The sequence below is a fragment of the Daphnia carinata genome, chromosome 6 (assembly GCF_022539665.2).
Source record: "Daphnia carinata strain CSIRO-1 chromosome 6, CSIRO_AGI_Dcar_HiC_V3, whole genome shotgun sequence".
NCBI classification, from domain to species: domain Eukaryota; kingdom Metazoa; phylum Arthropoda; class Branchiopoda; order Diplostraca; family Daphniidae; genus Daphnia; species Daphnia carinata.
Window position 1 is genome coordinate 6,359,903 of NC_081336.1, and position 25,523 is coordinate 6,385,425.

Here is a 25,523-nt window from a genome sequence, read left to right on the forward strand (position 1 = left end):
ATGGCGTTTGAACGAAAGCTAGCTCTCGCTTTCATTGCTGTATCCATGTTGGATGAGGCGCAAAGCAGGCACCATATGTTTCCATATGCGTGCTAGTTCTGTGATCAACGGCTTTTTTTTTATTATTCTGGCAGTAGATTTTTTTTTACCAGTGGGATAAGCACTCGTGGCAAGGATGCGCTGTTTAAAACTAGTTGAAACTAGTTATTGGGCAGCTGTGGGTATATAGTTCTATTAACCATAATAACCAGGTTAGTTGCATAAAAATTGAATCCTGAATAGTTAATATCGTCATGCGCGCATTTTCCATCACTTACAGAACACGTTGTAATAACTTGATCTTTTATCAAATTCTATCGACATATTTTAAACCGTGAAAAAACCTGTAATTAGAAATGGTATTAGTAGTATATCATTTCCAGAAATGTAAAAATTTTTTTAAAAATGATGCATTTTCAAGCGCACAATCCGTCGTTGTTTGAAGTCGAAGCTGGACAGGTAGATCCAGCAGCACCTTTCACATAAACTGGAGAATTAATGTAATTTCTAGTCGGCCCATAATTGCAAACGTAGAGCCTCTTGTAGGAATACTCTGGGCCAAACGTCTTCTACGTGAAAGATGGTATCAGCATAAACGTTAAATTTGTTTAAGTTAAGGAAATTCGTTACAGCAGCCGATTGTAAGCTATTCTCCACAGCCTACAGAATAGTTATTTGCCCATACAACGTGAGTATAATGTGGAATAACAGCAGGTAGGCTTGATCTCTACCATCATATATTACAAGAATTAATACTCTCACGAAGAATCTATATTAATTTTGGTAAAGATTTACTTACGTGAAGCTTATGACGTAAGCAGCCGGCAAGTCATCGGCTTCATTAGACCATCGCGTTACACCCCACCCCACTATTCAAAGTAGACTATGCAGAACCTTGATGGTGGGTGGACAAAAGACTTAATTCAGTTTCCCTGTCGAATCTAATTTCCAAATAGTTATCGAAAAAAAGTAACTAATAATCAAATTTTCGTAGGTAAGCACAAGCAGCTGTAACATTTGATGTGTTATTTATAGAACAACTTTAGTGAAAAATAAAACGATTCGAAATTCAAATGAAATGCCGGAAATCTGATTGGCTATTTATTCCTGTTGAATACACTGTCACCGAAGAAATAACAATATCAATAATTTCAAAAACCTGAACCATACAGCGAAGATAAAGGAGAAATATGGAGGATTCAAATTGCATTCAAGATAATGGCATACATTTTGGAACTATCAGTATGCATATCGTGAAAGGCTAATGAAGTCATTTTTACTAATGTGCTAAGATGTTTTAAGGGCAGTCCAAGTTCGATGCGAAAAGTGTTATGTCGTAGGGATTTCGTAATTTGATTGTAACGAGATGTCGGTTACTCACGAACATGAATTGGACGACAGCCGATAATATCACCCAATTCTCGAGAGTTGAACGTTCCAACCAGTTTACGCTCACCACTAAACCGGGGAAGGAACTTTTGGACGAAGTTGATCATCTCTCCCGGTTTAACGTCACTTATGAATTTTTCGAAAGTTCGAATATCATTCAGATATTTCCACTATGATGCATGCCGTTATGTGTGTTAACTCACCGGTATTTTACTGCTTGGGCACGAACCAAACCCGATCCTTCAAATGTAAACTCACATTCTGTCAGCGTAACTGAAACTGGATTCATGAATGAGAAAGTAGCAAAGCATTCCTGGCCTATCTGGGGATTTCCTCGCACCTGTAAACGGAGGTTATTTTTTGCATTGAAATTATCTGCTTCCTAATTCAAATAATTTTTTGGCCTAATGTAGTTACCTGAATATCCAATTTTGGTTTCTCCAGCTGGAAGTCGTCCTCTGCACTCCACGATTGCTTCGTCTCTTGCACTGAAGCCATGGCGAACACCTTAATGTATCCATAGTCGACAACTCTTTCACGGTATTCTTCCCAACTTATGCGAAGTTGAAGAGTTTCTCCTATTTGAATTTACAAAAATAGCTTAACATACTGGTCTTTCTAAAAAATGAAATGAAAGAACAAAACACTGACGGCTTCCCGGTTGAAGGACAACCTGACGATCGTTGCGGCCAAGACGGCGTGCAGTGACTCCTGTGTAATAGACGGAATTGGCGCATAGGTATGTCGTGATGGTTCTCGTTTCTTGGGAACGGTTCTGTGAAATAGCATTGACACCGAATTTTAAAATACTGAATTAAACAGACAAATCATATTTATAAAATACCTGAATGAGAAGTTGCACATTAAATGGCTGGCCCCATGCAACTTTTTCTTGCTCAACCAAGTCAAATTGAACGTCATCATTGGAAGTACGGGAATCAAAAATGGGCTGGGATCGTTCAACACTTCGGGCTGCGTTCATGGCTAACATACGATCAGCAGCTGTGTTCCCTGAATCAGCTGGATAGCGTGATTCATCGTACCAGGGTTTGCGGGCGATGTCCACTGCACTCAGACGACGCACTGATGCTCCTGGATATTGGATCATATCCCTTTCTCTTTCCCTATCTCTCCTTTCCATATACGGTGAAGTCATTCCTTGGTCTTTAAAAGTTAAGAATTATTAAACTACCAAACAAAACAGAAAAAAGAAACTTACTAAAGAGGGAACTGAAACATCCGTCGGATTGTTTTTGGTAGCGAGACGTGTTATCGAGAGTCTTGTAAAGTCCAGTGATATCTTCTACGTCAGCATCGCTGACATCATCATCGGCTCCCGGTCGCTTGGTCAAAATCATACGTCCAACCCTAATATCAGCTACTGGTTATAGTTGCTCAAATAAATTATTTAAGTATTTGTTTACTGATAATTATTGACGGGAATCTTCTTGAATCCCCAGTGAGACGTCTCGTCTTCTTGGAAATGATTTACTTCAGCGTTGATCTCCGCAAAAAGCTGACATCAAATAGCAAAAGAATTAGTTTCTAAAGGTATTGGTTAAATTTGGAACATTATACGTAAGGAGTGTCAAAGGAAAATCCAATTTCGCCGCGACGGACAGACTCAACCGAAGACGGACCTCGACGGAAACCTTCCACAGCCAAAGGACCTCGGCTTTTAGGATCAGCTAAGTGAAAAACCAGAAATTTGAAAACTTGAATGGTAAAGCGCAATCATCAGATTTTCTCTACACAACCTCCAGTGTTGTTCTGACGATACTGAGGAGGAGGAGTCGGATCAACTGCCTGCCAACCATTGTAACCGGATTGGAGATCGAGCCGTGACATCCATACTTCAGTCCTGTCAAGTCAACCAAGAAATCAGTCACATGTTTTAGTTGAAATTTTGTGCCTCTTGTTCTACCAAGCGTGGAAGTTCCATACGGCATCTTGATTGTCGCCATCTGGACCACCTTTCATCTCATCTCCAAAAACATCGAAATACTTGTCGACCGACAGCGTGTGGTTTGTATCGCGTGCAGAGACGAAATTGGTAACAGGACGGGAGGGAATCCCCAAAGCGCGAAAGACTGTTCAAATAGTTCAAATGAATATGTCAAACACTGAACGTTAAACCTAGTTAAATATCCATACTAGAAGTAGCCACGGCGGCGAAAACCCAGCACTGCCCGTATTTGACTGGCTTAGATCCATTGCGTAGATAATGTTCGAAGATTTTGGAGCTGCCAGTCCAGACCCACGGACAAACTCCGTCTTCAAACGAACCTTCCCATTTGCCTTCCAGTAATCCAAAGCCTTCATTACCATTGATCTATACAGTCAAGGTTTTTATTATTATATAATAAGAGAAATTTTGAAAATGATGTTAATTACGATTGAAGCGATGGCACGGACAACTTGGACAGGATTGCCCCTTTCCGTTGGATTCAAACCAGATTGGCCGAGCAAAAGTTGAGCTGCTGGTAAGGCCACGTCAGAAAACTGTCCGTAGATCCAGCGACGACCTTTGGGTCGGTGATGGGTACCAACAAACACCTTGCCCGTGTCATTCATGAGATACTCTCGACGGAGTTCCTCATCGTCCAAGTACACAGAATCCTCTGTTGAAATGTATAAAATTTAAAACATTTAGTTGCGCTATCTACTTTAAAATATGACGACGAAAAAGTTGAACCTCGACAAAACGGATTGAACAAGACGTAAATGTCATCTTTACAACGGAATTCGTCAATGCGGGCACCCGGCATTGTCGTGGTAGTTTCGATGTTCAGTCGCCATAATCCGACAAGTGCGTTTGCAGGAATATGAACCTGCAATTGAAAGTAGGAAAAATTATGAATTAGCATTATTCTTATTCAGTTTGGAATGATTTTACTTGACAAGAGAAGTTGAAACCCTCCTGTTGATGGATCCGCATATCCCATTTTTGTGGAGCTCGAGTGAATTCACGCTGATTCATGTGGAAAGGCAAAACCACTTTACTTCCTTTCGTGACTTGCGGATTCGGGCCTAACCAAAAATAAAATAAAATGTTAAAGCTGTCGTTCCGTTTAGATCATCATTTTCATTTTGTTACCGAAAGTAAACACAGCGCGCAAAACGTCACGACGCGGATCGAAATTGCGATCCTTCACCCGCACAGCCATGAAAAACGGCTGACCACGACGAAGAACTGCTGTAGACGCCGAAGAAGATGAATGGTAATCCATCGAATTTATCGATGCCATATTCGTCATCGACCTGGACCTAGCCATGGTTGACGACGATCCAATATCCTGTTATTTTGTGCAGAATTAGTTTGGTGCAAACGTAGGATAACAGGATAGAATGAATTACGCGGCCACAATCAAGAACGACTTCGTAGCGATCGGTACGATGTTCCCTTGCATTGTCTCGCGCGAACAATTCAACAGAATCGATCTTCAAATTATCTGAAGGCACTGTGTTAGAATCAGATGAAAAGTGTGTTAAAAATATTGACTACAAATTAGAAATCAAAATTTATTAGAAAATACTTCCGTCGGTTAGTTTTTCCTCGAGAGCTCGTTCAGCCCGGCGACGTCTGTCCAAGTCTTCGGCGTAGTGCGATACCAATGATGCACGATAAGCTGCACTGTTGCTACCTGAACGGATTCCTGCGTTGTTACCCATACCATCTTGTTCGTTAGTGCGACGAGGAAAGCCTGACGAAGTGGCCAAATTGTTCAGTCCTGAATTGCCACTCATGGAATGACGCAACATGGCTGTAAAAATATTTAGCGTAAAAGATAAATGGTTTCTATATTATTTCCTATAGTAATTTATTATCCATTTACTTGGTGATCCTTGTTGATTCATCATCGAACGACGCAACATGCCTAATTAGTTTTTCAATTTTACGGGGGATTACGGCTCTATTTTTAAAAAGTTTACCATTTTTTTTTTTTTTTACCTGGAGAGCCAGATTGATTGAGTGGAGAACTCATTATGCCTTGAGAATGAAAAGAAAAAGTTTTGGGAAAAAATATTATTGACGGGTTGAATTACAGGACGTAGTATAGTGACAGAATTACATTACATAGTATAGTAGTGTTTACGGAAAGCTGTTTAATCTTAGTACGACAAATGAAATTGTAAGACTGACTTGTGGTTTTAACAAACACAACTTTTACAGACATTCTTCTCTTTGAGGATTAAAAATCATAGAAAGGTTAAATAACTACCTTAAAATTTCCTGGGTCGACGACGTGTTTTCGCTGCTACTGCAGAAACAAGACAATGCCATCTTCCAATTACCTTCTCTATTTATATTCTTTTCGTGTCGAGGGAGTCTTAAGAATTTGAAATAATTTAGAGAAATAAAACTCTAAATAAATGCAGATCAAGTAACGTCAGGATATGATTCTTTCTGGTTCCGTTGTACAGTCATACCTGGTTCATAGCTATCGGATTTCATAGGTCTCTCAGCCCCGTGTCCTTTTTCACGCTGACTTAGTGCACAGTCTGGTGACGCTTCATCGTTGCAGACCGAGTGGTATTCAGTGTTGAAGTAATTCCATCCCATGGCTAGAGCCACAACGACAATGAAAGTAGCATAACTATTGACTGAATATGTAAGTCGAAGTTGCGCTGTCCTCGAATACGTTTGTGATCAGTTGTCGGTCCGAAAACTAGCAAAGTTACCAGCTAAAGTTTTTCATTTACCTTACATCAAGAGATTACTGCATTTGTACGCTGTTCTATCTGACTTGTTGAACAATTAAATTTGAACTGGGTAAGTGATTTCTGTTTCATTTTTTTGCTTCGTTTCGTTTAATATTTTTTCGGCATGAAAATGCTAAACACCTAATTGCAAAAAGCTGGAGGAAAAGAATATTATGCATGCTAACAAATGCAGTGTCACCCTAGTACAACTCGAAGATTATTCCAATGTGCAGTTTTTTTTGTGCTGTTGCTAAAATGACATGTGGACTGATGAATGCAGATTGCGTATACAAGTTTACAGATCACTGTTGTCATGATGGCACAGTTGAGGCTTCCAACATTGGTTGTCCGACATTGCTGCGTTTTGGAGCCTAAATGTAAGAGTGGTTCTCGCCAGAGGTCGGCAGGGAACTTTAACCGAAGCGGCCGCATCTTCGTTGAATACGACTACCCCAAACGCCAAGATTCAAACCTTTTTAGATAGCATTCGGAGTGAGAATGTCGTTGAAATGGAGCTCTCATTTCTGTTGGTTAATACCATGAATTTAATCAAATAGGAGGGATTTTACGTGGGCAATGCATCGTCATTAACCTATGCTACAGGCACTAATAATAACGATGTAAATTTCTCCTTCTACGAAACATTTTTTAATAGCATAATTTTGATCCTTTCTAAGTTCTGTGATCTTTTGATTGCTGCTATACAGTTACCGATTGCTGTTTTTTTAAAGGAGCGATGATGGCTATACTCTTAGATATTTCTTGATTCACTCCTGCTCCAGCCTTGAGATACATTACTTTAGATTTTATCCAACAGAAGTAGAATAGACACAGATAACCACTGTCATCGACTATTGATAAATAGGTATGCAACTCCTGACCTCGAACCTGTGCACAAAACTAATTTTAAATGAAAGGATGTTTTACATTCGTAATTAAAATATGTGTATTTGATTTTTAAGACAAAAAAATTTCCTATTACTCCAAAACTGAAAGAATAAAAAACTTCTATGCTTTTATTATAAATACATGAATCATAGAGGAGGTGTATTCTCTACTGATGCGAAAATAAGAAGAAAAGAAGCTCGAGCCGAATTGGTATAGAGTATTGGATTAAGTTAGCGTGGTGCAGCCAAAAAATAGGTTGGATCAGAAAGAATATTGCGGTTTAATGAAAAAACGTGTATTTGCTGAAAATTCGTTTCATTTGAATCAAAGGATTTTTTTCTGACTGGAAATTTCTTCTATCGACTGGTTAATTCGATTGAAGTGGACGGATTGCAGATGTTGAGGTTCTATTGAAGATTTTCTAACTGCATAGAATATATAAATATTTGTTATTATTCTTTGCACGACTTTTTAAAATAAATATTCGAAGAGCAACTGCTATGAAATTTTACCAAATCAAAATATACCATTTATTATACCAAAATAATCTTACTGCTAATGTTGACCTAACCTTTTTTAACGACCGTAGCCTTTTCCAGCAGCGTGGCTTCTATAACCCCCACTCGTCTGTGCAGAATGACCTCCATATCCCCCTCTCATTTGTGATCCGTGGCCACCGTAACCTTTGCCTGCCGATACTGCGTGACCTCCATATCCTCCGTTCATTGGAGCTACGTGGCTTCCATATCCTCCACTTGTTGGCACTACATGGCCGCCGTAGCCTACGTTCATTTGAGCTGCGTGACCACTATGTCCTTTTCTTACTGGCGCAGAATGACCTCCGTTCATTGACGCAGCATGACCACCATATCCTCCCCTCGCAGGTGCAGCGTGATTATTGCTGTAGCTTTTACTCTTAGGTCGACGAACCGCTTGATTACCGCCGTACCCCGCGCTCGCAGGAGAAGGATGACCTCCGTATCCTCCACCGACTGGTGCACCATGTCCGCCATACCCAGCACTAACGGGGGCAGCGTGACTACTGACATGTCCTCCACCCATGGGTGATCCGTGACCACCGTATCCTCCACTGATTGGCCCAATATGACCTCCATACCCACCGCTCACGGGTGCTGCGTGACTGCTGGGGTGTCCTATCATCGGGGAGATGTGGCCACTGTATCCTCCATGTGATGAATGGCCACCGTGCCCGGAGCTCAACGGTAATGTATGACCACCGCCGTAGCCTAGACTTTGTTGGCCACCTGAAATTTATAAAAATCTATGACATATTTGACGTCACCAAAATGATACATAAAATTTTGCAGCCAAGAATGGCTATTTTCCTTGAGGAGCAACACTTACCATGAGCACCATAGCCTCCAGCATTACCACCGCCTCCTCTTCCTACATCAACAAATGGATAATTAAATTTAATTAATAAAAGATTAATAACACCACTAGAACTAAAATTTAAGTTTACAAACCTTTTTTATGCGCGTCGGATGATGAGAAAACTAAAGCAGTTACCAGCAACGAGGTCCACTATAAAAAGAAGGAAATTTGAATTGAAAACCAAAATCAATGCTTTATTATTGTATGATAAAATCAAACAAACCATAACATTGGAGAAGAAACGCATTTTGATGAAGATTGCTCTTGAGACGGTATTTGCAACTGCACTGTTTGCAACTGAAGAGCAGTAAGTTTGCAAAGGCCTTTTTATATCGGGCAAAAATGAAAAGACCTTCAAAAGTGTTAGCAGAAAAGAAAATTTGGTTGTAGAAACTGCTCGTACGAAATTCGTCATCATCGCCTAGAATTGTGGTATTACCAATGCCACCCTCCTTCTCACCTTCGAGGAACAAAAGGAATGGTGCGAACAAAAGGAAGAGAAGAAATAGCTATCCATGAGAGGAAAAAAAAGATGTTAGTTCTTCACGTTCTGTGACCACTAACCTTCAGCCATCTTCTTCTTCTGTGCTTCGCATTAAATTTGCGTACAAAATTCCTGGAATCGTACCTTAAAACAAAAACTTGTGGTAGCTTCTACAAGGGTGGCGATAACGAATTTTCTTGCCATTTTCATGGTTTCTTTGTTTATTAACAGCTATTGGTCTAGTTGTTATTCACAAGATGCGTTGTGTGACGGAACCTTACTTTGCAAATCCATTGTCTTGACGGCAGTGCATAGCCTAGAAGCGTAAACTGTTAGTCTAAACAGCGGATGGTTACATGTTCTGCTGTAAAACTAATGATAAGTGATCTACGAGTGGATTGTGAAAATCAAATAGCCTTTGATTAATCTCTTTCCCTGCTTTCCTAATAGTTTTTCCGCATCTTTATTTAGTACATTCTAGGTGACCGTCAACACGACGAAACTTTGCGCAATTGGTATAATCATCAGAGGAGTGAGGAAATTTCTTCACACATCTCTTGTTCAATCCCATTACGTTCAGAAGTATTTTGTAGGACTTTTTTTTTAATTATGGCTATTTTTTGAAGTGGTATCAAAAGTTGTGTTAAATGATCCTACCACAATAACACGTTATTCTGCTGGCATTAAGTTAAACGATTTAAAATGCCTGGCCCTTTATAAGCTTCCATCAGTTTACACCATTAGCACGTACGCAGGCCAGCCGGCCGTTGCTGTCGGATGCGCAAGACTTTCGTTTGGTTGGTTTCGGTTTCATTAACTCGTCTCATTTTCAGTTAAAAAAGGTCGATTTTACTGTATTTGTTCTAATTCATAGATCAACCGTGAGAAACTAATGCCGGCGTATGCGCAAAATAAATGAAGTCACCGGCATAAATTCGTTGAAAGGGAAATAATTTATAAAACTAACATGTAATTCTATAATGTGTCAAACATCCAAGGTCTATTGCAGCAACCTTATTCGAAGTTTTAAAATGCGATTGCGCTCCATTTACAAAATTATTTCCATTTTGTGCTGAAATATGGTTAAAAGTGGTGTGCTAACTGCTGACTTGCGTTTTCTTTGCCAATGGACGACGTTGCATTGCTTATTGCATTACCTTAATATTGTCAAAAAGTTTAAAAGCCAGCAGCTTCCTGTAAGTTGATCACCACTTGTAGTTGCTTACAGTTACTACTTATCCCTGCCACGCTGTTCACCATGAGCACTACCATTTTGGTATTATTATTTTATACTATTTATTCCTCATTCGGGAATAGCTAATAGAATTTGATTGAAAATTAAAACGGGGTTAATCTATTCAGAACTATCGCATTATTCTTTAATCAGGTTATCGAGCTACTTTTCTTCGTTGGTGTGTTTTCCTATTATCTTCCTAGCTTCTCCAGTTCCAAAGGTAAGCACTGACCACTGAACTGCCCAAACCCATCAACAAACAATTGTTTTTATTTCCCTCTGTTGACCCTTTCAATGCCCTTACGAGGTTTACGAATTGATCAAGATTGTTTTACGTTCATTGCGTTGTTTAGCACCAAATTTTCACGAATCAACTACGAGGACTGCCATTCCTGATGAAGCGAATAAAATTGTCGGTGGAACTCCTGCCCTAGAAGGAGAATTTCCGTACCAAGTAAACAGGATATCTATAGATAAGAATATATCTGAATTAGTCGCAAAACCATTTTTAAGTTCTTTCCACAGCTTTCTATGATTACTTAACTTTGCATTTTTTTAGGCTTTCTTGAATCTCAGTATTCGTTCATGTGGCGGAACTTTGATTTCCCCTTCCATTGTCTTAACAGCAGCGCATTGCTTCGAAGGGTAAACTATGCTGAGTACCTATTCAGGAATTTAAAAATTAATGGCTCTTGTAGTAGTTTTTGAGAAACAAGCAAATTTTGACTAGTCTTTTTATTCGCCGTTTTTATAACTTCCTTGTTCTATTCTGAAATGTTCATTCTTCTCTTTCCCAATAAAGTCTTACTGTTGCTTCTACCAGTGCTTTCACAGTGACCGTCAACACGACGAAACGTATTGGTGGAATCGGTGCTGTCAGGAGAGGAGTAAAAAAATTCGTCGTGCACCCCTTATTCAATAAAAAAACATTTGTAAGCATTTAAAAGGACTTTAAACCTTCCAGTTATTTTTTCCCCTTTTTTTTTTGCTAATCGATTCGAGTGTTATGTTTAATATATTACCACGATGACAGGATAACAATGTTGCTCTTCTGGCATTAAGCTACCCAATTAAAAACGTCAGGCTAGTCAAACTTCCATCAGCCTACACCACTAGCACGTACGCGGGTCGGAAAGCCGTCATTGTCGGATGGGGAGACACTTCTTCCGGTATAAGTGTTGTTTTCATGAACCACCTTCCGTTTTCCGCGACGAAGCTGATGATTAACTTGCGTTTATTTTTATTTCACAGGTGGTAGAAATTCGAATAATTTGCTCAAGGCTACCGTCACTGTTTTGACAAACGAAGCTTTCAGTCTGCAATACAAAAAGTTAAACACCACAATTACTAACAACATGGTTTGTGCTGCAGCTCCCGGTAAAGATACTTGCCAGGTTAGTCTTTTTTTTTATTTCGTTATTGTGCCGTAATATCGTTTTTAAAAAATCAAATAATGTTGAACCTTTAATCATAGGGTGATAGGGGTGGCCCTTGCTGGTGGAAGGTGTTCAAATAGGTATCACCAGCTTTGGCGCGGCCTGTGCTGATCCTAGATTTGCAGGCGTATACACCAGAGTTACTCGCTACATTACCTGGATCAAAGCCACTTCATATGCGATTTGAGCTGCCTCTGGTCTATGCTGTGGATTCTCTGCACGAAAGAAACAAAACATGGATCAAGAATTGTTTAGCAGTTCTACTCTTTTCTGGGTGTTGGCCTTCAGTTACTTTCGACCATGGCAAAATGCAAAAATTTGGGTGTAAAGGTGACGGGACATACAGTAGGCTATAGAAAATTCTTCTGAAAATGATAGTATAATAAACTTTTAGAAGCAAAAAAAATATTTTTTTAACTAGTGGAAAATATGCATAAAAAGAAAAAAAATGGCTGTTTTAACTATTTAGTTAACACTAGCTATAAGCACTTGGGATCCTTAAGCCAATCTTTTCTCATTTTCTCAGTTTCAAACGGAAATTTTCTGCTATCAACTTACCCCAACAATTAGAATTTCTATGGCTCAAAGAGCGTAGGCTACTTGATTTCTTTTTACTCCGTCATTCGTACAGTTGTGGTGTATGACTGTTTGGGTGAGCAGAGTGTATGATGCAAATTATCTAAGTATTTAAAAAGTTTTAAAAACTAAGATAGGATATTGCTTAATAATAAACGTGGAATTAATGCTGATTTTACGGATTTTTAATCTTTTTATTTTTTATTTTTAACTTCTGTGGCCCAGTGGATAAGGCACCGGCCTCCTAAGCCGGGGATTGCGTGTTTGATTCTCGCCAGAGGTAATGAATTAGAGTACATGTTGAAATACTTTCTTACTTTAGTAAGAATTGCATTCTACGTAATTTTATTTAATTGGCTATGCTTTAAGCGGTAGACTAAAGCACACACACACACACACACACACACATTGACAAGCCTGAGCATAATCAGCATTTTTCAGTTTTAGCTAGGTCTTCTGCTAAGGATTCTCGGTGAACCTCATAATGACATAGACAACCAATGTACAAATGAGAAAAAAAGACTATCGTCTATGAAGAATGCGTTTGCTTGCTCACAAAACCGATACTTGGTAACAAGAAGCAAGGCTAATAGCAACCCAGTAATGATGGATCGTGATTTATGATTCACACTGGGACTTGTTGGTACTGACCATGAAATTTGATTAATCCCATCCGTTGTTATTGCCAACAAAGAATTACGTTGGCAAGGCTGATGATAGGAAAGTGAAAGGCAAGTAAATGGTCATGAAATACCATCGATGCGCTAAAGAAAATCAACGAACGCCGACGGTCCTATTGTCAATTTTTATCGTTTCACATTTTTTAGTTTAAATGAAAATGGCACTTTTTTTTATTGAAATTTAAATATGTAGTCATGGAAATTAAGAGACTGATTTCAGTGCGATATTACATGTCTGAAGACAGCCCTTGAATGTTACACTTGTCACGGAAGAAGCCATTTCAGTTAATACGGGAATACAAAAATATACAAGTCAATAGGCATCAAGTTTAGTTTTTAGCTGCGGTCTTGGGAATTTCCGTGCCATACATCTATAAAAAAAAAGACATAGAAGGAGAAGGTGGCTGAAGGTTAGTGGTCACAAAACGTGAAGAACTAACATCTTTTTTCTCTCGCATGGATAGCTATTTCTTCTCTCCCCTTTGTCTGCAGCACCCCCTTTGTTCCTTGAAGGTTAGACGAGTAGCATTGATGACGCCATATTGATGATGACGAGTTTTGCACGAGCAGTTTAAAAAATAATTTTTTCTTTTCGTCGTCACGTTTGAAGGTCTTTTATTTTAGCCTGATATAAAAGGCACGTTGCAAACCTATGGCTCTTCAGTTGCAAACCGTTGCAGTTGCAAGTACCAATTTCAAAAGCAATTTTTATCAAAATGCGCTTGTTCTCCAACATTACGGTTTGCTCAATTCTATTTTGAAAGCATATATCATTGGCTACAATTCCCAATTTAAATTGTTTCTGTTTTACAGAGGACCTCGTTGCTGGTAGCTGTTTTGCTTTTATCATCATCGGATGCACATAAAAAAGGTTAGTGAAATTAATTTCAGTTGCAGTGGTTTTAGTAAGCTTTCAAAAATTAAATTTCCTAACCTATTTTTTTATGTAGGAAGAGGAGGCGGTGGTAATGCTGGAGGCTATGGTGCTCATGGTAAGTGTTGCTCCTCAAGGAAAATAGCCATTCTTGGCTACAAAATTTTATGTATCATTTTGGTGACGTCAAATATGTCATAGATTTTTATCAATTTCAGGTGGCCAACAAAGTCTAGGCTACGGCGGTGGTCATACATTACCGTTGAGTTCCGGGCACGGTGGCCATTCATCACATGGAGGATACAGTGGCCACATCTCCCCGATGATAGGACACCCCAGCAGTCATACAGTACCCGTGAGCGGTGGGTATGGAAGTCATACTGGGCCAATCAGTGGAGGATACGGCGGTCACGGATCACCCATGGGTGGAGGACATGTCAGTAGTCACGCTGCCCCCGTTAGTGCTGGGTATGGTGGACATGGTGCACCAGTCGGTGGAGGATACGGAGGTCATCCTTCTCCTGCGAGCGTGGGGTACGGCGGTAATCAAGCGGTTCGTCGACCTAAGAGTAAAGGCTACAGCAATAATCACGCTGCACCTGCGAGCGGAGGATTTGGAGGTCATTCTGCGCCAGTAAGAAAAGGACATAGTGGTCACGCAGCTCAAATGAACGCAGGTTACGGCGGCCATGCAGTGCCAACAAGCGGCGGATATGGAGGCCACGTAGCTCCAATGAACGGAGGATATGGAGGTCACGCAGCATCGGCAGGCAAAGGTTACGGTGGCCACGGATCACAAATGAGAGGGGGATATGGAGGTCATTCTGCACAGACGAATGGGGGTTATGGAAGCCACGCTGCTGGAAAAGGCTACGGTCGTTAAAAAAGGTAGTTTGATTAGTGGCAGCGGCATGATTTCGTCTCAGCGTATTTTAAATTTGCTAAACTTTCCTAATAGTTGCTGTTTGAAATGTTTTTTAACAACTTCATGCTCAGAAAAAAATTGCCTTTTGTATATTTCAGGCGTTAGCACAAAGCTTCAATAATTTCTCGAGATCTGTAAGTCATCCACTTCAATTGAATTACCCAGTTGACAAACGAAATTTGCAGTCAGAAAATTGCCGTCCGTTGATCTAACTGAAACGAACTTTCGGAAAATACACATTTTTTCATTAAACCGCAATATTCATTTGAGTTTAAACCATGCTTTTACGGCAACAGCAATCTGTAACTGTGTAACAATCATGCATGAATCATCAATCAACGGGTAGACGTCGTCGAAAGAACAGATAAAACAATAGAAATGTTGCACGTAAAGGTAGGCCTAATATTCTACGCGTTCCCCCTCTAATTTGAGCTATAAAAATAATAAATTCGATTATTATTTAACGACATGGTTAAATTAAACAATCGGATTCCTTTTAATGCAACACGAAGTCTTAGGAAGAAAAAAGGGAGAACGCGTCACGGAAAGGCCTTGAGTTATTTAAATTATTTAGAGCTTACCGCACTTTGAAACGGTGGATTTGGCATCGAGTTCAACTTCTTTTAAACGGAACGAAGAGATTTTTCAAAGGCGTATGGGTAACAAAAAGTTCTCGTTTGAGTGCGACGTCACCGCGCCCCCCCCCCCCCAACTCGGCTCCGTTTCTTATTCTAGAAATGAGACTATCCAGTTATAATTCTATTTGGTTATTAGAAGAACTACTTGTAAATCTTATAACTGGATTGGTTTTATACTATTAAGCAGGCAAAAAACTGTAAGGACAACAATAATTAACAGAAAAAACTTATCTGGATGAAATATTGAAGTGACTACATACAATTGCTCGATTCCAAAGAAACAGTACATTGAGCTGGTAACTTTGCTGGTTTCTGGACTGAAGACCGGTTACAAACGCACTCGGAGCCATCGCAGCTCCGACTTGCGTTTTCGTTCAGTATTTATGCTACTTTTAACGTCGCAGCGACTCCGCGATAGGATGAAATTACTTCGACACTGAACGCCTCTCAGTTTGCAACAATTAAACGTAACCAGACTATGCACCTTATCAGCATGAGGAAAGACAGCGGGAGAGACCTGTGAAATCGGATAAGTATGTACTAAGTATGACTGTACACCGGAACTAGAAAGACTCGTACCCTCACGTAACTTGATCTGCATTTGTTAAAAATTTCCATTCTCTAAATTATTTAAAAGTCTTAAGACAACCTAGACATCAAATGACTATAAATAGCGACCATCGACGGAAGGTAGCATTGTCTTGTTTCTGTTGTAGCAGCAAAAACACGTCTTTGGCCCAGAAAACTTTGAGGTTAGTTATTTAACTTTTTCTTTAATTGTAATCCCAACAAAGATGACCTCTTCTCAAAAACCAATAAATCGTGTAGTTCGTTGAATCATAATTCAGTCTGAAAATTTTTAGTAATTAGACCATATATTAATTTGCACCAGTTATTAACTGTTCTATTATGTAACAATGTCCAGTCACTTAATTTTCTCGGCGTAATGGGAAACGACTTTCCGTCGGCATTGCTAGATATGCTGTGACCTTGCACATCAGTAATTATGTATATGTATGTATATATTGTTTTGTTTTGAACTTTGAAAGCATAATGAGTTCTTCACTGAATCAAGCTGGCTCTCCAGGTAAAAAATAACTTAAAAATAGTGTCATCCCTCTAACGTCGAATAAATTTTCAGGCATGTTACGTCGTTCGATGATGAATCAACAAGGATCACCAAGTAACTGGATCACAAATTACCATAGAAATCCTCGTGAAAGCCATTTATCTTTTAAACTAAATATTTTTGCAGCCATGTTGCGTCATTCCATGAGCGGCAATTCCGGACTGAACAATTTGGCCAATTCGTCAGGCTTTCCTCGTCGTAATAACGAACAAGATGGTATGGGTAACAACGCAGGAGTCCGTTCAGGTAGCAACAATGCGGCTTATCGTGCATCATTGGTATCGCACTACGCTGAAGACTTGGACCGGCGTCGCCGGGCTGAACGAGCTCTCGAGGAAAAACTAACCGACGGAAGTATTTTCTAAATAATTTTCATTTCTAATTTACAGTCAATATCTTTAACACATTTTTCATCTGTTTCTAACACAGTGCCTTCAGATAATTTGAAGATCGATTCTGTTGAATTGTTCGCGCGAGACAATGCCAGGGAACATCGTACCGATCGCTACGAAGTCGTTCTTGATTGTGGCCGCGTAATTCATTCTATCCAGTTATCCTACATTTGCACCAAAATAATTCTGCACAAAATAACAGGACATTGGATCGTCGTCATCCATGGCTAGGTCCAGGTCGATGACGAATATGGCATCAGTGAATTCGATAGATTATCATTCATCTTCTTCGGCGTCTACAGCAGTTCTTCGTCGTGGTCAGCCGTTTTTCATAGCTGTGCGGGTGAAGGATCGCAATTTCGATCCGCGTCGTGACGTTTTGCGCGCTGTTTTTACTTTCGGTAACAAAATGAAAATGATACTCTAAACGGAACGGTAACTTTAACATTTCATCTTCTTTGATTAGGCCCGAATCCGCAAGTCACGAAGGGAAGTAAAGTGGTTTTGCCTTTCCGCATGACTCAACGTGAATTCACCCGAGCTCCACAGAAATGGGACATGCGGATCCATCAACAGGAGGGTTTCAACATCTCTTGTCAAGTAAAATCATTTCAAACTGAATAAGAATAGGGTACATTTCTTTATTTTTCCTAATTTCAATTACAGGTTCATATTCCTGCAAACGCACTTGTCGGATTATGGCGACTTAACATCGAAACTACGACGGCAACGCCGGGTGCCCGCATTGACGAATTCCGTTGTAAAGATGACATTTACGTCTTGTTCAATCCGTTTTGTCGAGGTTCAACTTTTTCGTCGTCATATTTTTAAGTGGATAGCGCAACTAAACGTTTTAAATTTTATGCATTTCAACAGAGGACTCTGTTTACTTGGACGATGAGGAACTCCGTCGAGAGTATCTCATGAATGACACGGGTAAAGTGTTTGTTGGTACCCATCACCGACCCAAAGGTCGTCGCTGGATCTACGGACAGTTTTCTGACGTGGCCTTACCAGCAGCTCAACTTTTGCTCGGCCAATCTGGTTTGAATCCAACGGAAAGGGGCAATCCTGTCCAAGTTGTCCGTGCCATCGCTTCAATCGTAATTAACATCATTTTCAAAGTTTCTCTTATTACATAATAATGAAAACATTGATTGTATAGATCAACGCCAACGAAGGTTTTGGTTTGTTGGAGGGCAAATGGGAAGGTTCGTTTGAAGACGGAGTTTGTCCGTGGGTCTGGACTGGCAGCTCTAAGATCTTCGAGCACTATCTGCGAAATGGTTCCAAGCCAGTCAAATACGGACAGTGCTGGGTCTTCGCGGCCGTCGCCACTTCTAGTATGGACATTTAACTAGATTTAACGTTAAGTGTTTCACATGTTCTTTTGAACTATTCGAACAGTCTTCCGCGCTTTGGGTATTCCTTCCCGTCCTGTTACTAATTTCGTCTCTGCACGCGATACAAATCACACGCTGTCGGTCGACAAGTATTTCGATGTTTTCGGAGACGAGATGAAAGGTGGCCCAGATGGCGACAATCAAGATGCCGTATGGAACTTCCACGCTTGGTAGAACAAGAGGCACAAAATTTCAAGTAAAAGATGTGACTGATTTGTTGGTTGACTTAAAAGGACTGAAGTGTGGATGTCGCGGCTCGATCTCCAACCCGGCTACAATGGCTGGCAGGCAGTTGATCCGACTCCTCCTCCTCAGTATCGCCAGAACAACACTGGAGGTTGTTTAGAGAAAATCTCATAATTTCGGTTTCCCACTGAATTTTAAAAATTTCTTGTTTTTCACTTAGCTGATCCTAAAAGTAGAGGTCCTTTGGCTGTGGAAGGTTTCCGTCGAGGTCCGTCTTCGGTTGAGTCTGTCCGACGCGGCGAAATTGGATTTTCCTTTGACACTCCTTATGTATAATGTTTCACATTCAATCAATAGCTTTAGAAACTAACTCTTTTTCAATTTGATGGCAGCTCTTTGCGGAAGTCAACGCCGAAATTAGCCATTTCCAGGAGGATGAGACTTCTCACTGGGGATTCAAGAAGATCCGTGTCAACAATTACCAGTAAACAAATACTTAAATAATTTATTTGAGCAACTAGAACCAGTAGCTGATATTAGGGTTGGACGTATGATTTTGACCAAGCGACCGGGAGCCGATGATGACGTCAGCGATGCTGACGTAGAAGATATCACTGGACTTTACAAGACTCTCGATAACACGTCTCGCTACCAAAAACAATCCGACGGATGTTTCAGTTCCCTCTTTAGTAATTTTCTTAAAGTTTCTTTTTTTTGTTTTGTTTGACAGTTTAATAATTCTTAACTTTTAAAGACCAAGGAATGACTTCACCGTATATGGAAAGGAGAGATAGGGAAAGAGAAAGGGATATGATCCAATATCCAGGAGCATCAGTGCGTCGTCTAAGTGCAGTAGACATCGCCCGCAAACCCTGGTACGATGAATCACGCTATCCAGCTGATTCAGGGAACACAGCTGCTGATCGTATGTCAGCCATGAACGCAGCCCGAAGTGTTGAAAAAGCCCAGCCCATTTTTGATTCCCGAACTCCCAATGAAGACGTTCAATTTGACTTTGTTGAGCAAGAAAAAGTTGCATGGGGCCAGCCATTTAATGTGCAACTTCTCGTTCAGGTATTATATAAATGGATCTCTTCAATTCAGTATTTTAAAATTCGGTGTCAATACTATTTCACAGAACCGTTCTCAAGAAACCAGAACCATCACGACATACCTATGTGCCAATTCTGTCTATTACACAGGAATCACTGCTCGCCGTCTGGGCCGCAACGATCGCCAGTTTGTCCTTCAACCGGGAAGCCGTCAGTGTCTTATTCTTTCATTTCAACGCTGTGAAGGCCCCTATTTTAAGCTATTTTTGTAAATTCAAATAGGAGAAACTCTTCAACTTCGCATAAATTGGGAAGAATACCGTGAACGAGTAGTCGACTACGGATACATTAAGGTGTTCGCCATGGCGTCAGTGGAAGAGACTAAGCAATCGTGGAGCGCAGAGGACGACTTCCAGCTGGAGAAACCAAAATTGGATATTCAGGTAGTTATATTAGGGAAAATAATTCTTCTATCGTGAAGCAAATAATGCCAATACAAAAAAAAAAACTTCCGATTACAGGTGCGAGAAAATCCCCAGATAGGCCAGGAATGTTTTGCTACTTTCTCATTCATGAATCCAGTTCCAGTTACGCTGACTGAGTGTGAGTTTACATTTGAAGGATCGGGTTTGGTTCGGGCCCAAACAGTAAAATACCGGTGAGTTAACACAAATAACGACATGCATCATAATGGAAACATCTGAATGATATTCGCACTTTTGAAAATTCGTAAGTGACGTTAAACCGGGAGAGATGATCAGCTTCGTTCAAAAGTTCCTTCCCCGGTTTAGTGGTGAGCGCAAACTGGTTGGAACGTTCAACTCTCGAGAACTGGGTGATATTATCGGCTCTCGTCCAATTCATGTTCGTGAGTAACCGATGTCTCGATACAATCAAATTACGAAATCCCTGCGATATAACACTTTTCGCATCGAACTTGGACTGCCCTTAAACCATCTTAGCAAATTAGTAAAAATGACTTCATTAGCGTTTCATGATACGCATACTGATAGTTTGAAAATGTGTGTGATTATCTTGAATGCGATTTAAAACCTCTATTTTCCTCCTTTATCTTCGTTGTATGGTTCAGGTTTTTGAAATTATTGTTATTCTTACTTTTTCGGTGACGGTGTTTTCAGCAGGAATAAATTTCGACAATCACACTTCCGGTATTTCATTTGGATTTATATTAGTTTTGTCTTGCAGTAAAGGTTTTCTATAGAAAATTCATATCAAACATAATAGCTGCTTGTGCTAATCCACGGAAAATGGATTGTCTTTGCAACAGAGATAATTTGGACACAGAGGTCTAAGAATGAAGCGAACCAGACGGTGACATGAGGGGCGATGAAACTACAGATAGAATAAGACATTTCAATGAAATACTGGAAGCTTATCCCTTTTTCCATGTCGTGGTATATTGGGGTATATTGGCATTGGCTATTCCAGTGCACGTCATAGGCTTACCAGAATAAGTCAAAATCATTTTTCAAGCTTTTACGTCATGACAATATTTACGTAACGCCATAGTATAATGAAGCCAATGACATGGCCGCTGCTTACGTCACTAGGCTTCCCATAAGAATATCTTTACCAAAATAAATATATAGTAAATTCTTTGTGAGAGTTTTAATTCTTGTAATATCTGATGGTATAGGTCAACTCATCTGTCATTATTGGACATTACATTTAAGTTGTATGGGCAAATACCTATTCTGTAGGCTGTGGAGTAGCTTACAATCAACCGACTGCTGTAAAGAATTTTCTTAATTTAAACAAATTTAACGTTTATACTGATACTATCTTTTATGTGAATAGATTTTTGAACCAGGGTATCCCTACAATATGTTCCATGTTTGCAATTATGGGCCGACGGGAAAATTATATTAAGTCCTCAGTTTATGCGAAAGGAGCTGCTGGACTTGCCTGTCCAACCCCGACTTCAAGCAACGACGGGTTGTGTGCTTGAAAATGCACCATTTCTTAAAATTTGTTTAGATTTTTTGAAACGATGTACTACCATAACCATTTCTAATTAGTCTACAGGGTTTTTCACGGTTTTAAACATGGCAAAGGAATTTGTTAGAAGATGAAGTTAATACAATGTGTTCTGTAACTGGATGGAAAATACACACATTGTGATATTAACTAATCAGGATTCAATTTTCATGCAACTAATCTGGTAATTATAGTTAGTAGAATTGTAAACGTTTATTTATACCTAAACCACGCAATAACTAGTTTGAACTAGTTTTGAATAGGACATCCTTGTCAGGTGTGTATATCCTACTGTTTTCGAAAAAAAAAATCTGTTTCCCGAATATAAAAAAAAAGCGTTTATCACAGAACTGACACGCATATGGAAACATATGGTGCCTGCGTTGCGGCCTATCCAACATGGATGCCGCAATGAAAGCGTGCGCTAGCTTTCGTTCGAGCCGCCCCTGACAGATTGATAACCGCTCATGTTCGTGTGTTATATTCTACATCTATACTCCCAATCTGGGGCATTCTACCGTTCATTGAAATATGTTTTTGTTTTCAAGCCAGACTTTAGCAGTCGTCAACCCATGGTCACAGTTGGAAAAGGTGGCTGTGCTGTCCAGGTGGATCCGTTTCGAACACTTGCGCTCGTGCAACGTGGCGAGCCGCATACGATCCAAATAAAAGACGTGCACAAATATCGACGATTGAAACAGTTTGGAGATCCAGAGCCTCGTCGCAGTCACCTGCTCCTGTAAGAATGAAACTATTTGCCGTATCTTTGTTGATGGCCGTTTGCCTTTTCTCTTGCGGGGTAAGTTCCTCAATCTTTTAATTTTATTTTATATGTATTTAGCTATTTTTATTGTTCACTTTCATATTTGATTCGTAACAAATAATTCTTGTGTGAACAGGAGTCTCAGACGACGTTGAACACGACTACAAAGCAACCAACAACAACTACAAAGCTCCCCCAACAACCACCAAGCTCCCAACCACAACCACCAAGCTCCCGACCACAACCACCAAGCTCCCGCCAACAACCACCAAGCTCCCAACCACAACCACCAAGCTCCCGACCACAACCACCAAGCTCCCGCCAACAACCACCAAGCTCCCAACCACAACCACCAAGCTCCCGACCACAACCACCAAGCTCCCGCCAACAACCACCAAGCTCCCGACCACAACTACCAGGCTCCCGACCACAACTACCAGGCTCCCGACCACAACCACCAAGCTCCCGACAACAACCACCAAGCTCCCGATCACAACCACCAAGCTCCCGACAACAACCACCAAGCTCCCGACCACAACCACCAAGCTCCCGACCACAACCACCAAGCTGCCGCCAACAACCACCAACCTCCCGACCACAACTACTAAGCTCCCGACCACAACCACCAAGCTCCCGACTACAACCACCCAGCTCCCGACCACAACCCCAAAGCCAGCTGTGACGACAACAAAACCTTCAACTCCAACTTCTTCCTACTGCACCATTTCTACGTGCAGTGTGCCAAGCGACAATACCCTCTGCAAATATTCGGTAGGCCTATATGATCTCGAAAGAACAAACAATTCATAGAGGTGAGGAAATCGTATTTTCATTTCGTATAGAATACCACCTGGGGTACAGCTTGCCAACCAGCATATCCAACAGCGTCAAGCGTCAACGTTAATGAAATCACAACCATTTTGCAAGTGCACAATGATTACAGGCGTAAAGTTGCCCAGGGTCTCGAAACTCGTGGCAATCCAGGTCCCCAACCATCAGCGTCTAATATGAGGCAATTGGTAAGTAAAAGTTCCGTGTATTTTTCACCACAAAAGCACAGCGTTTTTAAAAAAAATTTATATCTTAAATGAACGTATTTTGTTAAGATCTGGGATGAGGAGTTGGCCGTGATGGCGCAAACGCACGCCCAGCAATGCGTATTCAAACACGACACTTGCCGTGACGTCTGTAAGTAAAAACAAGAACAATCCTTGTGTTTGATACGAAACAAATTGAATCTCTTTAGTTTCTGTAACTGACACGGCTGTTATTTACTAATAGCTCGATTCCGAGTTGGTCAGAATATTTACGTCGGTGGTTCTTCCGCCGATAACCTGGGCACATCTAGCTGGGAAAAAGCTGTAACTGCATGGTATGATGAAGTCGACGACATGACGAGTGCTTATGTCACTAACTTCCCGTAAGTAATACGGTTTGCCAAATTACATCGTGTTGAATTACTAACTCATGTGCATCCGATGGTAGGGCAAGTCCACCTAAAGTGATTGGTCATTATACCCAACTTGTATGGGCCAATTCCTACACCGTAGGCTGTGGAGTGGCTTATTACCAATCAACAGCTGTAAGAAATTCAATGTTTCTTTATACAAGATACTCTCCGTCAATATATTTGTCTTTACACATTTGTTTTGAACAGACTTTTGATGTTACTTCTCCGTACAATCGATTGTACGTGTGCAATTACGGTCCAACTGGAAATTTTGTCAATTCCCCAGTCTACCAGCAAGGAACGGCTGGATCTGCCTGTCCAGCTCCAACTTCAAATAACAATGGGCTGTGCGCTTAAAAACGCATTTCTAACAAATCCTACATGCCTTTATTCCTTTCTGAAATGATAGTAGTTTATTTCCTCTAGCACTTAGGTTTTTTTTATTTGCTTTTATTAAATGTTGAAAAACATAACAGTAGAATTAATACACTTATGTATGACAGTTCGTTGTTTCATTTCTTTCTTAGCAGAAAAATATATTTTTTAAATGTCATTTGTTTCAGGTATAGTCCAGATTTTAATTTATGATATGAAGATGCGTTTAACATATAAAGATATAAATAACCTGGTGGTTGTTACGTCTTTTTTTTTGCAAGAATTTTATTTACTTAAATTAGCTAACAGATTCGCTACAGGCCCGAAAGCCATCAAGACTTCTAGGTGAAGGGGGCCACAAACGGCGACCATCGTAGATTAGACAGCCCCGCACAGTTTGAAAGAAACTATAGAAGGCGGCTGAAATGGAAAGACAAGGGCGAAAACTCAGCGAGAAAAGGTAATGATTTTCATCACCGAGATAATCTAGTTGCAAATCAAATTCTATTGACTTACGCTAATGGTAAATTAGGTGCACTGCTGCCAATTTGGCAGCAAGTGGTTTTGGATTCAGCGAAGACCTTTCGCACCGAATGACATTTGATTCCGGTTTGTCAGTTTTCCTAACTGTCTTGATTGCTACTTAGTACCATTCTTCCTTTTCCATGTCATGTTAAAAAAAATAAACCAACACCGAAAAAATTTACAAAAATTTTTCACCTACCAGACATTCATGGTTGTGCTGCTTGAAAGGTAACCACTCCCTTATATTGCAATAAACCCTACTTTTATGGCATGTTTGCCATATCGTATTTTTCTTCAGAAAATGGCAGTCTTTCGTCCCAAATCTTCACCACAGCCTTTTTTGTCAACAACTGCCACTGAAAAATTATTTGAATAATGTTAACAGCAGCCAAAGCGGAGCGACAAGATGAATATGTCACGGACCCCAAGAAACCAACGTAAAGGAAACTCTACGTATCTCCAACGATAAACTTAGTTTTGTTGTATACCAGTAAAAAAATGAAAGTACACATTTAAAAAGCTCGCTCACACTGACGTTGAAAAATTTACCAAATTGTTTGACGATAGCCATCAATAATAAAAATCAATAATAGAAATAAAAGCCTTGTAAGTAATATGTATCAAAACTTTCCACATACCAGTGCATTTTTTCAAATGTTTGGAGTTGATACATGGACACATATCACAAACGAAGCCATTCTGCCAACCTGTGAAAGCAAAGTAAATGATTGCGTCAATAGCCAACAAGTTTAATGCTAATCTTCGGTTTGCTAATCTTCGGTTTTGGGAAATTCCTTGCAATAAATCTTGAAAAAAAATTTAAGGAGAGGATGACTCAAGGTTGGCGGTCACGAAACGTGAGGAACTGGAATCTTTTTCCTCGCGCATGGTTTGCTATTTCTTCTCTCCCTTTTGGCCGCATCATCAGATTTGTTCTTCGAAGATGAGATGGGGGGGGGGGATATATATATGGCCGATATAAAAAGGT

General features: G+C 40.2%; 6 protein-coding genes and 1 long non-coding RNA gene across 8 annotated transcripts; 4 read left to right on the top strand and 3 right to left on the bottom strand.

Annotated features, from left to right (window-relative positions):
• Nucleotides 1-1,298: 1,298 nt before the first annotated feature.
• Nucleotides 1,299-5,701, bottom strand: LOC130702290 (hemocyte protein-glutamine gamma-glutamyltransferase-like). The gene is made up of 20 exons (XM_057523959.2): nt 5,652-5,701; nt 5,381-5,419; nt 5,265-5,306; nt 4,965-5,192; nt 4,786-4,889; nt 4,526-4,724; nt 4,325-4,458; nt 4,124-4,259; nt 3,823-4,049; nt 3,583-3,760; nt 3,353-3,518; nt 3,186-3,289; nt 3,007-3,116; nt 2,853-2,944; nt 2,648-2,796; nt 2,273-2,592; nt 2,080-2,203; nt 1,846-2,006; nt 1,632-1,768; nt 1,299-1,554 (listed from the first exon to the last, which is right to left on the bottom strand). The coding sequence occupies exons 2-20, from the start codon at nt 5,412-5,414 to the stop codon at nt 1,413-1,415; spliced, it is 2,787 nt and encodes a 928-aa protein (XP_057379942.1). The 5' UTR covers nt 5,415-5,419; nt 5,652-5,701; the 3' UTR covers nt 1,299-1,412.
• Nucleotides 5,702-7,428: 1,727 nt separating this feature from the next.
• LOC130702319 (keratin, type I cytoskeletal 9-like) lies at nt 7,429-8,705 on the bottom strand. 2 transcript variants are annotated; one of them, XM_059495581.1, is made up of 6 exons: nt 8,639-8,705; nt 8,508-8,565; nt 8,386-8,427; nt 7,860-8,285; nt 7,592-7,802; nt 7,429-7,445 (listed from the first exon to the last, which is right to left on the bottom strand). In XM_059495581.1, the coding sequence occupies exons 1-5, from the start codon at nt 8,660-8,662 to the stop codon at nt 7,597-7,599; spliced, it is 756 nt and encodes a 251-aa protein (XP_059351564.1). In that variant the 5' UTR covers nt 8,663-8,705; the 3' UTR covers nt 7,429-7,445; nt 7,592-7,596. The 2 variants fall into 2 exon arrangements, with proteins under 2 accessions (XP_059351564.1, XP_057379976.1); XM_057523993.2 differs by having other exon boundaries at nt 7,430-7,445; nt 7,592-8,285.
• A 1,452-nt stretch (nt 8,706-10,157) lies between these two features.
• Nucleotides 10,158-11,756, top strand: LOC130702480 (trypsin Blo t 3-like). The gene is made up of 8 exons (XM_057524149.1): nt 10,158-10,175; nt 10,287-10,353; nt 10,487-10,587; nt 10,693-10,778; nt 10,936-11,065; nt 11,167-11,302; nt 11,385-11,527; nt 11,616-11,756. Exons 1-8 carry the CDS (start codon nt 10,158-10,160, stop codon nt 11,754-11,756), a joined length of 822 nt encoding a protein of 273 aa, XP_057380132.1.
• Nucleotides 11,757-13,504: 1,748 nt separating this feature from the next.
• LOC130702321 (keratin, type I cytoskeletal 9-like) lies at nt 13,505-14,596 on the top strand. Its single transcript, XM_057523998.2, has 4 exons — nt 13,505-13,565; nt 13,639-13,696; nt 13,776-13,817; nt 13,918-14,596. Exons 1-4 carry the CDS (start codon nt 13,542-13,544, stop codon nt 14,580-14,582), a joined length of 789 nt encoding a protein of 262 aa, XP_057379981.1. The 5' UTR covers nt 13,505-13,541; the 3' UTR covers nt 14,583-14,596.
• Nucleotides 13,560-14,084, bottom strand: LOC130702338 (uncharacterized). Its single transcript, XR_009004294.1, has 3 exons — nt 13,960-14,084; nt 13,760-13,854; nt 13,560-13,665 (listed from the first exon to the last, which is right to left on the bottom strand). It is a non-coding gene; the product is annotated as an uncharacterized LOC130702338 (long non-coding RNA).
• Nucleotides 14,597-16,311: 1,715 nt separating the features above from the next.
• Nucleotides 16,312-20,352, top strand: LOC130702331 (hemocyte protein-glutamine gamma-glutamyltransferase-like). Its single transcript, XM_057524008.2, has 19 exons — nt 16,312-16,349; nt 16,404-16,445; nt 16,518-16,745; nt 16,821-16,924; nt 16,986-17,184; nt 17,250-17,383; nt 17,450-17,585; nt 17,660-17,886; nt 17,949-18,126; nt 18,191-18,356; nt 18,420-18,523; nt 18,593-18,702; nt 18,765-18,856; nt 18,913-19,061; nt 19,127-19,446; nt 19,511-19,634; nt 19,707-19,867; nt 19,946-20,082; nt 20,159-20,352. Exons 1-19 carry the CDS (start codon nt 16,316-16,318, stop codon nt 20,298-20,300), a joined length of 2,787 nt encoding a protein of 928 aa, XP_057379991.1. The 5' UTR covers nt 16,312-16,315; the 3' UTR covers nt 20,301-20,352.
• A 1,601-nt stretch (nt 20,353-21,953) lies between these two features.
• LOC130702479 (mucin-2-like) lies at nt 21,954-24,140 on the top strand. The gene is made up of 8 exons (XM_057524148.1): nt 21,954-22,030; nt 22,124-22,221; nt 22,322-22,956; nt 23,028-23,204; nt 23,292-23,373; nt 23,467-23,605; nt 23,671-23,767; nt 23,843-24,140. Exons 1-8 carry the CDS (start codon nt 21,954-21,956, stop codon nt 23,990-23,992), a joined length of 1,455 nt encoding a protein of 484 aa, XP_057380131.1. The 3' UTR covers nt 23,993-24,140.
• The last annotated feature ends 1,383 nt before the right edge of the window (nt 24,141-25,523 follow it).

Excerpts from the sequence above, each read along its gene's own strand:
- LOC130702479 (XM_057524148.1), top strand. The coding sequence starts at position 21,954 with ATGTTTTTGTTTTCAAGCCAGACTTTAGCAGTCGTCAACCCATGGTCA. Across the intron at positions 22,031-22,123 it reads AAGGTGGCTGTGCTGTCCAG|TTTGGAGATCCAGAGCCTCG; the intron begins GTGGATCCGTTT and ends CGATTGAAACAG. Across the intron at positions 22,222-22,321 it reads TTTGCCTTTTCTCTTGCGGG|GAGTCTCAGACGACGTTGAA; the intron begins GTAAGTTCCTCA and ends TTGTGTGAACAG.
- LOC130702331 (XM_057524008.2), top strand. The coding sequence starts at position 16,316 with ATGAGTTCTTCACTGAATCAAGCTGGCTCTCCAG. Across the intron at positions 16,746-16,820 it reads GGAAAAACTAACCGACGGAA|TGCCTTCAGATAATTTGAAG; the intron begins GTATTTTCTAAA and ends TTTCTAACACAG. Across the intron at positions 17,384-17,449 it reads GTTTCAACATCTCTTGTCAA|GTTCATATTCCTGCAAACGC; the intron begins GTAAAATCATTT and ends TTTCAATTACAG.
- LOC130702319 (XM_057523993.2), bottom strand. The coding sequence starts at position 8,662 with ATGCGTTTCTTCTCCAATGTTATG. Across the intron at positions 8,566-8,638 it reads GTTTCTTCTCCAATGTTATG|TGGACCTCGTTGCTGGTAAC; the intron begins GTTTGTTTGATT and ends TTCTTTTTATAG. Across the intron at positions 8,286-8,385 it reads TGGAGGCTATGGTGCTCATG|GTGGCCAACAAAGTCTAGGC; the intron begins GTAAGTGTTGCT and ends TATAAATTTCAG.
- LOC130702321 (XM_057523998.2), top strand. The coding sequence starts at position 13,542 with ATGCGCTTGTTCTCCAACATTACG. Across the intron at positions 13,697-13,775 it reads ATCGGATGCACATAAAAAAG|GAAGAGGAGGCGGTGGTAAT; the intron begins GTTAGTGAAATT and ends TTTTTTATGTAG. Across the intron at positions 13,818-13,917 it reads TGGAGGCTATGGTGCTCATG|GTGGCCAACAAAGTCTAGGC; the intron begins GTAAGTGTTGCT and ends TATCAATTTCAG.
- LOC130702480 (XM_057524149.1), top strand. Across the intron at positions 10,588-10,692 it reads AAGGAGAATTTCCGTACCAA|GCTTTCTTGAATCTCAGTAT; the intron begins GTAAACAGGATA and ends GCATTTTTTTAG. Across the intron at positions 10,779-10,935 it reads GCAGCGCATTGCTTCGAAGG|TCTTACTGTTGCTTCTACCA; the intron begins GTAAACTATGCT and ends TTCCCAATAAAG.
- LOC130702290 (XM_057523959.2), bottom strand. The coding sequence starts at position 5,414 with ATGAGTTCTCCACTCAATCAATCTGGCTCTCCAG. Across the intron at positions 3,519-3,582 it reads CGCCGCCGTGGCTACTTCTA|TCTTTCGCGCTTTGGGGATT; the intron begins GTATGGATATTT and ends CTATTTGAACAG. Across the intron at positions 2,593-2,647 it reads ATGTTTCAGTTCCCTCTTTA|ACCAAGGAATGACTTCACCG; the intron begins GTAAGTTTCTTT and ends TAACTTTTAAAG.